This window comes from Taudactylus pleione, unplaced genomic scaffold (genome assembly GCF_031769625.1).
Source record: "Taudactylus pleione unplaced genomic scaffold, aTauple2 ptg000345l, whole genome shotgun sequence".
In the NCBI taxonomy this organism is placed as follows: domain Eukaryota; kingdom Metazoa; phylum Chordata; class Amphibia; order Anura; family Myobatrachidae; genus Taudactylus; species Taudactylus pleione.
The window spans coordinates 799,521-811,778 of NW_028284746.1; the positions used below are offsets into that span (position 1 = coordinate 799,521).

A 12,258-nucleotide genomic window follows, 5' to 3' on the forward strand; every position below is an offset into this window, starting at 1 on the left:
AAGCTGCACAGTGGTTATTTTGGCACTTCCAGGATGTCCGAGAGTAACAGCATCTCTTTCATGGCCCAGATCTTCTACTTAGCTGTGAGAAGGCAGGAGAATCACTGAGAGGCAGGGTGAGGGGCTCCCAGATGCACCTACTGTATCACAGGGAGAACTCAAGTCACTACTGTGCAGCTGGCCTGGCAACATGCAAGCACTGCAGAAGGGACATTTTTCCAAAACCAACATTTTAAATAGTTCATCTTAGTCTCAAATATCTGTGAAGATGTGTCCTCACTGTCGGAGGTTGCGTTATATGTACGGGAGGTCATAGAAAGTCACAAAAATAAGAATTTACACATCCACTTGTGTCACGGATTAAGAATCTGTAACCCAAATACCCCAATATTTGTGCATTACTCACTTGTTGTCACTCAAATTAATGACCTTGAGCTTCTGCATGTCTCCCATCTCCTCTGGGAGAGACTCCAATTTGTTAGAATGCAGGAACAAAACGGTGGCGTTTTTCCAGTTTCCAATCTATACAAAAAAAAAAAAAAGAAAAAGAAATGTGTTTGCGAAACGGGATGTAGTCAGCATCCCGGCAGATGGTCTAAATACTGGCGTCGAAATCTCAACCAATGGCATCCCGAAGTAAGTATCGGGGGTTAGGGGAGGGTTAGGTTTAGGCACTAAGGAGGGGAGGGTTAGGTTTAGTGTGTGGGGAGGTTACGTCTACTTCTAAGCACTAGGGGGGGAGATTAGGTTCAGGCATCGGGGAGGGAGGGTTAGGGTAGGGTTAGTACCTCTCACTGCCGGGATTGTGACTGTCGGGATGCCGCTGTCGGTATTCTGGCAGCCGGCATCCAGACAGCCAGGAGCCCATACCCAACCCGTGTGAAACATTGTAAAGCACACAGGCTGTGCTACTGTATCATACTTAAAAACCCTATGTATCACCCATATTACAGGTTGTAATGAACTATATAACAGGCTTAAATGTCCTTCCTCCCCTCTCAGCTCTCACTGACTGCCTGATCAACACAGCCGCTCTCCTTCCCCAGTACAGTTTGAATGGAGAGGGCTGCTCCCTCCTGTCAGAGCCACATAAAGTTCTCCCTTGTATAACATTTGGTTTGTTCACTATGGCTCCATAAGAGAAGAAAAAATAAAATTCTACATTTTTTCACATTGCACTGTTTCATGACATTACATTTCCATTTACATTTATGAAGAAAACAACAACATGGGAGCTCCCAGTCTAGATAATAAATGTACACCATAGTGGATCATGGAGCACAATGCATAATGGCTTTGATTCTGACTTGGGAGTAAAGCAAAAAAAAAAAAAACTTTAGACCTGTAGACCCCATGTTGCACTGCAAGAGGTGCAAACATTTTTTTTTTTTTTGCATGCATGCAGGATAAATAGCCGTCTGCTTTTGCATGCAACATTTTAATTTAGACCTGAGCAAGGTTTCACTCGTCTCAAATCTAAATCTCTCTGCACATTTTATATCTGCCTCACCTGCAGTGCAGCCTGGTTTTGTCAAATGCAATATGTACATGATTCATTAGGTTTTTATAAAACGTAAAATGGTCACAGATGCTACTTATAAACCAGCAGTATTTTCCCTTTGAGATTTTAGTAGTAAGAGTGTATGTGACATTGTTCCCCTAAGGGTATGTTTGTGTCCCCTTACATTGCTGAAAAGACAAACACAACCTTTGTAGAGAGTCCGCAGAACACTATACACTGCCAACAGCAGCTTTCCCTCCAACTTGTTTCACAATGTTCTTAACGTTATGAGGTTATGTACTTTATCTGTGGCTTGATCGGTCAAGATGAAATGTGAAATTAAATGTACACACTAATTGGTTTGCTGGGCCACTTATCATCGCTGTAACCTTCTGCCTTCATCCCAAGCAAACAAGGTCATGTGGAGATGGCCTTATAACACAAGTGAATATGAAAATAAACTATTACTTCCTCCCACTCATCTTTTTGCTGATAACATTCATTGAGACTGGAATTTATACGTAATCCTTCATGGCAGGAACACACTTCCAACAAACTTTTCTAAATTCCTTGGCAGCTAAAATGGAAAAATTCCAAATCACAAGTAAAATAGCATCGGAAGCTTGTGTTTTACACCGCCATGGTCCTCTATGGGGATTTAAAAGGTCTGAGCTGGAAAAATACCCAATTTTATACTGGGTAAGTATTTGACTCTTAGAAAACTCATCATAATTGCTGTGTGGGGATTTTATGTGACTGATGAGGTCTTTATGACGGGTCTGTCTGCAGATGGTGAGACTTTCCATAGTAGTCAGGGGCAAGTGGTTTTCCAGCAGGAGCTGATGGACATGCCCCATAATGTAGGTTACTGTAATTTAAGATCTGAAGCAGAAAGCAAAGCTCTGCTTGGCAAAATAAGTTTTAGAAGTATGTGCGCATTTGAAGTAGGAGGGAAGTAGTCTCCTAAAGTATGGAGTTAACAAACGTAGACACTACATAGATTCTGTAAGATATATTTTTCCAGTAACTGAATAAGTAAAAGAATTAAGGACTACAAAATATTCTCAAAACAATGGATCAGATACTGTGGTTCACTCCTCCTGAATATTCAAGGGGAAGACAACAATGATTTTTATTTTATATTAATAGAGGGAGGGGGGGTGCTCTTAGCAGCGGAAAAAAACTCTATTTTTTTAATTTACCAACACACTCTTTCTTATCAATTTTGCTTGTCCTTTATTAAATGTCGATGTACTACAGCTCTGGTAAACTACAACTGTTTTGATGTCAAACGGAAATAAAGTTTTAAGCAGTGTCTTTTCACTGCACATTACAAACATGCAATCAGCATTGGACATCAAGAACTATCTGCTCCTTCCTCAAACCACTTGCTGAAAGTAGGTCACAAACTAAGAGGAAGATCTATCAAAGCTTACAGCGGAGAGATAAAGTACCAACCAATCAGCTCCTGTCATTTTTTAAACACAGCCTGTAAAATCACAGTTAGATGCTGATTGGGTGGTACTTTACCTCTCTACACTTTCTCTCTCTCCAAGCTTTGAAAAATCTCCATCTAAGAGAAGCAATTTATACCAACAGAAGTATTCGCTCCCTCTTGAATATATCCTTGCGGTAACTTTATAAAGAATCATTACTGAGTATAGAACATCAATTGTCCTTTATAGATTAACACACACCTATTTATGTGTTTGTCTGTAAAGTGCTACGTAGGGATGTAAAATTCAAACCCTTTATGTTCATGTTGGACTGGTATGAAATTGCCAATCTGCAAACATCATCAAATCTGGTACCAGTTGTGGTAGACTAAGGATCCTGACCAAAAATCTCAGTTAACTAGGAAAATAGTAAAGAGAAGCTGGAAGTGAAACAATTTAGCCTCCACTGTTTACTTGTTCGCTTACAATTTTACTGTAATGGATTTTAAAACAACCCACACATCACGCTATGAATGGGAGAACCGCTGTACCTCTGGGGGAAGCTGTGTTAAGAAGTTATGATCAGCAGCAAATGTCCGTATCTGAGAAAATTGCCCAATAGAAGGTGGTAAAGCTTCAATCTCGTTGAAACTGCAATCCAGCTCTTCAAGAGAAACAAGCCTAGAGGAAGGATGTTGACATTCAAATAGCAAAACATAAAAACTTCTACAAAGCTTTCACATGATTAGAATATTGTAGATGAATATAGCTTATATTTAGTGTTCAAGGAAAATCTCACTGATAGCTATAAGCCCCACTGCAGACACCAGCAGAATCGTCTGGCCGAGAGGGTGATCTCAGCATTTGGCAGTGTGTACATCAATGAGGAAAGCAGCTACAGGCTTCACATTACCAGGAACGTATGTATACAGTACTCACAGATAAATATACAGACAGGGATAAAAATAATATTAAGCAGGTGCTTCCCCACAGGAGTGGTCCCCAAGTTAATTATGAAATGAACATTGTTCTTTGTGCCATGTATGTCAATCCTGATTAAGCCCATTTACCCAATGTTCTGTCTTCCATGTCTATATAGGAGGGGGCTTTATATTGGGGATCATTTTTAGGGCACATTAGGCAGGAGCGACAGTGATGAAGACTGCTAATCCTGCAGATGCATCATACTGAACCATGGCTGTCATCTCCCTCAGAGTTCCACACCACCATCATATCAAACATCTCTGAGGAGCATTTTCCACTATTAACAAATCATTGTCTAATTTCCTTGTGGAAGAATGGAACTCTATCAGACTTGTAAGACAACAAACAAAGATGGTATCCATTCCACAGTTCACATTACACCAGGGTTTACTTTGGTAGTTAGGTTTACATATGATAGCTAACAATCTAAAGAACAGACACCTCATAATATTAAATGTCAATTTCAACATAAGTAAAGAAAGATGAGTTTTGGCTTGAAAGTAAATCTTTTGCCTACATACAATACACCACCATTTTTAGTCTGAATCAATACTCATGAAAAGGAAGCCTTAAGCTGGGTACACACTAGGTCGACGGATCGTCCGAACCAACCCGACGATTGGTAAGTGTATACACACTTACCAATTCATCTGCCCGATATGCCGGACTTGACAGCTCAAATGGGCGGACATGTAAATCGCCTGCCCAGTTGAGCTGTCAATCACCGCCGGGTGCAGCAGCATGTGTACGGGCAATCGGCGGGTCCCCCGTACACACCAGCAGATGACCGATATATCGGCCATCTGCTGTGCTGCATAGCAGATCGTATATGTCTGTGAACAAAGTAGTTCACAGACATATCCGCTGTACACACCCGGCGATGCACTATAGATAGATATATCGCCCGTTGAAACGGGCGATATATCTATCAGTGCGTACCCAGTTTAAGAGGTTATTGCTGCAATTTTCACAAGTCCCTAGGGAATTGATACACCAGCATAGACGCCCACTACCACTTTTGCACATCCGTAAGGCCTTGGAGACCTGCGTATTCATCAATACCATTGAGTAACATCGGCCCCTTATGCAGAATTACAGCAGGTCTGACCTTACTCAGAAATTGCAACTGTCATCACACGCAGTGAGTACTCAAGCTGCGTATGCCGTCGCAGTGGCTAATTTATGCACGCCCAGGAAACGGCGTTCAAACAGACAGGCACGCCTGCATTTCTACAACCACTCTCCCGTCACCACCCCCAAACGCTGAAGTCCCGTCCCTTGATCTGCGATGGCTTTTTATTTATGTAGGTGATGGCAGTGCGATCGCAATGCCAACTCACGCATGCGTACTGCGGTGCATATGCATGCGTTGTATGCACCATCCGCCGATGTGCGTGCGCTGTTGCAGTTGCGATCCGTGATGAATCAGGCCCATTATCTGTATCTCAAAGTTCATCCTACAAAACCAACTCTAATCAATGCATTCTACACAGCAAAATGATACACACTGCAATATACACTCATGTCAGCTCTACATTACAAAATTAGATCATGTCCCGGGGACTAGAATAGATTTCTAGGGCTCAAAACATACCCTCCAATGGAGTCTGGTAAGTACATGAGCTGGTTTTCGTCCACTTTCAGAGTTGTCACTTTCTTCAGTGCACCTGGATTAAAAAAAGATGAGAGTGAGCGGCTCTATGAGCGAAGAGCATAGAGTCCTGTATTCGTAGTACTCTTGTCATACAGACTATTGCCCAGAGAATATCAGTGCTACTGTATATAATTAATGCTCACCAATATGCAGTGGAGTGTGACATTTAATGATCCTACTGTGGAATGATCATAAGTGACAGCTCAGAATGTAATTACAAAATAAGTTTCAGCTCTGCTACCGATTGTCAGAGGAGGACATTAAATACAGTAAGTTTTACCGTTACTACAAGTGGCAGCCATCTATACATACTGTACTAAGAGTATATATATCGGAGTCCAGTGCATACACTGAAAAGGTTACATTGTGCAGGGCAAGATTTAAAAAAATGCCCCACCGGAATTTAGAATGTCAGCTGCACTGGGACAGGGGCTGATGTGAATAATATAATGTGTCCAGGATGTGATTCTCAGGGGTTAACCATTTCACCCATTTAAGTTTTATTGCCTCGAATGACCCCCCCACAGCTGCCACCAGCTGTCCCTAATTTCCACTTACAGACCCAGAATTTAAAGAGTCCTCAAAAAATATTTTTCCTATTTTTCAAAAAGTAAAGAAAACGGCATCACAGAACATATTCTGTTCTGTACATAATGCAATTATCTTGCAATAGTCTAACTTTTGGGTATTTTAGTTATTGGGGTAGTTAATATTTCTAAAAGAAAAAGATGTAAATCTTAAAAAACATACTACTGTAATTAGGTCATAATGTTTAATACGCATACTGTATCATGATCAGGGATGGAGTACAGATTGTCTGCCTGGACTGTACCAGTTGGGCACATCAAGCAGCAAAGTGCCCCTGGAAATGAACCTGGCCAACTAAATGACATCCATTTTCTGAACACTAACCGATAGACTCCGGTAACTGTTGCACGGCATTGCTGGACAGCAGCAGGTCCTGTAAGCTTTCACACCCCGAGATGCCGTCTTCTACCATTTCTAGGTTGTTCTTTGAAAGATCTAAGTATGTTAATTGCTTCAAGCTTCCAAGGAACTAGAGAAAAGAAAGGAAAAAACAGTGTATAAGCTATCAGAGTGTGACCGGTGTATGTTATTTTGTGTGCCAGACAGCGGCAGATTATTCACTTCCTTATTGTTTTACTTTGGTAAAAGGTAGAATGTTGTTTTCACTTTTACCGACTTTATTTCATATAAGTTTAGTGTTCACGTTAGGATTTCCTTTTAGGGGTGAATCCTAAGGGGGTCACAATCTAGTTTTGAAGGACACAGACTTCCCTCGCTGACATGGCAACGCTACACATACTTACCGAGCCAGACTGTCAGCTGTCCCCCGTGTAACATTGTGTCACTTATTTATCATGATCACTACCACAGAGCACACAGCCATCACTGTGTAACACCAGCACCAATGTGGCAGAGGCAGGAACCGCTGAACAGGTGCCCTGGAGCTGGATCCGCACGCTGTGCTACCCACATGCTGGTAAGGTCTGATCTAAACACTCAAACCTCCAGACAGTTGGGGGTGTGCGGGCAGATAAAAAGGGGAACAGGCAAAGCCAGCCTAGTCTCTCCCCAGACAGGAAAGGAGGAGATACAAGTAAAACCTCCTCCAATGAGGAGTTTTGTCCGGAGGTCACATGGACTCTCAAATAAGGGCAGGGCGCATTTCTCAGTCTAAAAGTGCATACACACACAACGATTTTTTGAACGATTATCGATAACGATATCGTTTATTGTTCAATCATTGAAAAAATCGTTCACTTTCTGAGTTAAAAACAATGAACAATTATCGTTCATGCGCGTTCACATTTGTAGTTTGTAGATCAGTCAGACTCACCAACTCAACGATTTTCAGTAAGGGACTATGCAAAAATCATTTGTAGTTCAAAAAAATCGTTCATTACATTTAGTAAAAACGATTTTAGTAAACTATTTTCATTCATTTTCCTTTGAAAAAAACGAATGAAAATAGTTTACTAGAATCGTTCATTTACTAAATCGTTGTGTGTGTGTGTGTGTGTGTGTGTGTGTGTGTATGCAGCTTAAAAAATGGTCCTACTAAAAAGGCTAGCGTGAATGCTAGAAGTTCAGAGCAGGCTTTAAACCTGCAGGGAGCATATCAGGATGTTTAAATTATGTTCAAATATTATACATATACTATGTGCAAACTGTATTAAATATATTATATAGCTATACCCCTGGGATATATGTCAATCTGTTCCCATCCATCCAGAATTCCTTCAGACCACTTAGTTGTTCAAGTACTTCAGGCTAGAAGAGAAACATGTAATGATCAGAATAACGCACGGTGCCCTATGTGCAAAAGCTATTAGTACCAAACACAAATATATATTGTCAAGTGTTAAGGGACGTCAAAGAATTGGGGGGAGATGTGTCAAACCTTGCAGACACAAAGTGGAGAGAGATAAAGTACAAACCAATCAGGTTCTGTCATTTTTCAAACACAGCCTCTAAAATAACAGTTAGAAGCTGATTGGTTGGTACTTTATCTCTCTCCAAGGTTTGATGCATCTCTCCCCTGGACAGTAAACGGTCAATCTGTAAACCCAATGAAGGGGACATCCCCGTATTTTTAGACTACGTACAAATATTGTTTGCATACTTTGCCAAAATCAGTTAATCTTTAACTGTCTGCTTATGGAGTGAAAACCTGGTAATGGAAAATATCCAAAAATGGTTGTTCAGACAAATTGGTTAAAACACGAATTTAACAAATTTGAACTTTCTTTTTTATCCTCTTTTCAGTGTTTAAAACCATACGATCGACTGTCATTTGCTCCCATACATTACCAGGTTTTCATTCCAACCAGCCAGATTGGACAGATCTGTGACAGAAAGCTGTATAGTGTATGCCCAGCATAACAGTAATAGCTAGCAGTGCTTTGCCATTGGCGATTTTAGTACTACAATCAACATCCTTGAAGTCAGAGACTGTGTTTGTTGACGTTGCTTTTAAGAAAGCTGCAGTGAGACACACATGCAAACATCATTGACAAGACACAGATCTCGGGGTCTATTTACTAAGCTGTGTTAGGAGATAAAGTGAATGGTGATAAGGTACCAGTCAATCAGCTCCTAACTGCCATGTCACAGGCTGTGTTTGAAAAATGGCAGTTAGGAGCTGATTAGCTGGTACCTTATCACCGTTCCCTTTATCTCCTGACACAGCTTAGTAAATAGACCCTTTAATTTCAAATTCAGTACATTAAAAACGGATAGCACAAAAAAAAAAAAATTTATATTACAGCTACAACACTGCATTGTGTAGCCCAAAATAGTAATATTAAACCTTTATGCAGTGATTTTCAACTCGAGGCACCCTAAACAAGATTTTAAAATTGCCAAGGCACACTATCTGGCGATGCAATGTGCGTGACCAATGAAAAAACACACATATGGGCTCCCACATAAAAAAAAAATACACACTATATTGGCCTCCATAGAAATAAAACACACTACATTGGCCTCCATAGAAATAAAACACACTACATTGGCCTCCATAGAAATAAAACACACTACATTGGCCTCCATAGAAATAAAACACACTACATTGACCTCCTCAGGACAAAAACACACTACAGTACACGTGCGCTGAGCTGACCACCGCGGCACACTTGGCAACCGCTCGCGGCACAGTGGTTGAAAAACGCTGCTTTATTGCAATAGAGTGTGTGCATAAGAACAAAAGCAGCTCTAACTTAGTCTTACAGCCTTATATTAGCCCTCAATGCACTTTCTGGTTGACAAGATTGCCCCTGAGGAAGAGATGACCTGGTGTGCCGCTACTAGACATCGGCTTGGTTACAGGGCAGGGAGATTTTACACTACTCACCACTTCTGTGAATTCATTACTTCCGAGATCCAGTCTCTCCAGCTGTGTAAGCCTATTCATAGTTCTGAAAGCAGAAGAAGAGGAATAGGCTGAGCATCAGGCTGTATTTTTAAAGCCAAACAGTGAACACTTCTATAATAAAATTTCACATCCTCTAGGCACTAGTAAGGGTTACTTAGAGACTTCAAGTGGAACAAATGCTACTATAAATGTATTATGCCTTCAACAAACTTTACAGCAAACAGCAAGCTGGGAATTATAGCTCAAGGATTGCTGAGGAGCAGTAAGCTACCTACCCATAGGGCTTTGGGTACCGGATGCCAATGCTCAGGCTCCTGACTATCAGTATCCTATCCCACCCCCTCTCCCTACACCTAAACCTCCCCGGTGCCTAAACCTAACCTCCCCACTCCCTGGTGTCTAAACCTAACCTCTCCACTCCCCGCACCCTAAACCTAACCCTCCCGCTTAGTGCCTAACCCTAAACCTCCCCCTAACCCCAGTACTTAGCGTCGGGATGTCGGCGCCGGAATTCTGACAGGTGTCGGGATTCCGGTGCTGGCAGTCTATGTACCTGCATTCCGATTGTTGGGATATTAACCGCCTCCCACCCATGGGTAGGGGGGAAATTTCAAAGTACTTAACATATTAATGAATCAAATTTAACAAAATAACAATGCCAATTTCCAATAATGCTTTTACACCTGACTTGTCTTATGGCAGGTCAAAGGCACTCCAGAGTCTGAACAGAACAAAATGTTACAAACATACAGCACAATGCTATCCAGAAATATATAGGCGACTGATCCACAGGGAATTCTTATATTGCCTTGTGGAGATCTAAATCAGAGTTAGGTGTTAAGCATTGGGAGAGTAATCTATTAGGAATCATAATTAGCATCTGGTGATTAATCTGTAATCCGACAATCACTCTTATGTACTAGGAATCAGATTAAAATGTTCTGTGCGCGCACTAACTTTCAGTTCCAGGCAGTGCGCTCTCTGCAACTGTATCCACAAATGCTGGTAAGTAATGTCAAAATACTAACAACAGAATGTACTAGACTGCCCATCTGGGAGTACAGACTTACTGTCAGCAAATCTCTGGATGAAACAGAAACATTATCCCGCTGTTTAATTTGCAAAAGCCCAGCGTGCACCAGAAGACATGACATTACTGACCAAGAAATAGAAGTCAGATTTTACAGTAAGGCTGCAGAGAGAAAATGAGAAGAGAGACTAACTGGGAGAATTACAGCTAACAAACTACTGGCACTTATCTCTCTCTCTTTTTTTCCTTCTTTCCTTTCTGGGTCAATTTTATTTGTTCTGTAAAACACCCTGGTCAGACACAGGAATGATTTTAAGCTGCTCTGATAATAAACGATGTCAGAAGCTAAAGGACTAGAACAGTAACAGACACAGAGATCCATGTGCATGACTTTGTGGAATGTCAGTTTAATAAACACCCTTTATCCCAGCACGAACGGCATAATACAGGGTGCGTCCTAATGAAATAGACTTGCGCAAAGGCCAGAACACATGCTGCACCTCTCAACAGATACAATGGGCACTGCTGCATCAACTAAAGGTGCAACAAAGGGCCTGATTGGAGAAGCCATACCAGAGCAGAATATATTGACAATATATGATTGCCGTGAAATTAAGGGGACATTTTTCCATATATCCAGGTCTTTCTTAGCTTAGTAATATAGCATCTTTACCAGGTGTTTGGAGAACCTGCAAGATAAATCCGTGACTTCCCTTGGTTAGCAATATAGCATCTTTCCCAGCTGTCTGGAGAACATGCAAGCATGTGAAGACGTTTGCAGACCATCTGTAAACTGTCCAGGTATCTACAAGTGTCCATCCAGGTGGAAAGGTAACCGTGGCGATTACTGGCATGGCAAAGCAATATAATACATGGACATCTGTGAAGCACTGAGCTGGTGTATGCTCTTTCCTTCATTTATTCGAGACCTGTTGCATGTATAATCTTTAAGGGTGAATATTTGTGACATCTCCCATGGTGACGCGTAGTCTTTATTTTCCCTAATGAATCCAATCAGATACTTCCCAATAACTTGCTGATTACACAAAAATGTAAAAATGGTGTATGGACAGCGTAACCCTTGCATCACAACATGGTTAGTCCAGATACAAGGTTACACTCTGTAGCGAGACGTGCCAGCGATACACAAGGCCTACAGTCCATGAGATGGGTGTGATATAGAGAAACAACTTACTTTGGTAACATTTTCAGCTGGTTCTCCCGGAGCTCCAAAATTTGAAGTTTAGTAAGCCTGTAGGAATCATTCGTACATAAAGAATTAGGGGAGTGGTAAATAACATATCATTTTATAAAGAATGATTATATATCTCACTAAAGAGAGGGCAGGACAACAACCACCTCATTTGTAAAAACACATACATACATATTATCATCATCGTTAATTTGTAAGGTGCCACAAATTCCGCTGGACAGTCAGCATACAAGTCACACAAATTAGAACAAATCACGAAAAGTACAAATTACAAGTATAAATCATACCAGTACAATTATAAGGAGCAAATAAACAGGTAGAAAGTCCAGAAGTACAAATTAAACATAAAAAGCAAAACAGAAAAAAAAAAAAAAAAACAAGTTCAACATAAAAACATGACAAGTATATTCAAGATAGCCAAAGTAGGTGCAGACATGAGTCGCAGTGAAGAGACATTTTTATTTGCAAGTTATTTTCTATACTACCTTATAGTAGAAATACAGTACTTACAAAATCCATTTTTCATGTATCTGCTGCAGAAT

General features: G+C 40.9%; 1 protein-coding gene across 3 annotated transcripts in view; it reads right to left on the minus strand.

The window, feature by feature from the left end:
- ERBIN (erbb2 interacting protein) overlaps window positions 1–12,258 on the minus strand; it is a 239,454-nt gene that overhangs the window by 55,402 nt on the left and 171,794 nt on the right. For all 3 annotated transcript variants that reach the window (XM_088444049.1, XM_088444047.1, XM_088444048.1), the window contains exons 8-14: window positions 11,699–11,755; window positions 9,453–9,516; window positions 7,796–7,870; window positions 6,488–6,632; window positions 5,516–5,588; window positions 3,489–3,618; window positions 407–522 (exon numbers count right to left, since the gene is read on the minus strand). In XM_088444049.1, coding sequence (XP_088300175.1) covers window positions 407–522; window positions 3,489–3,618; window positions 5,516–5,588; window positions 6,488–6,632; window positions 7,796–7,870; window positions 9,453–9,516; window positions 11,699–11,755 — 660 coding nt within the window. The remainder of the gene's footprint in view (window positions 1–406; window positions 523–3,488; window positions 3,619–5,515; window positions 5,589–6,487; window positions 6,633–7,795; window positions 7,871–9,452; window positions 9,517–11,698; window positions 11,756–12,258) is intronic.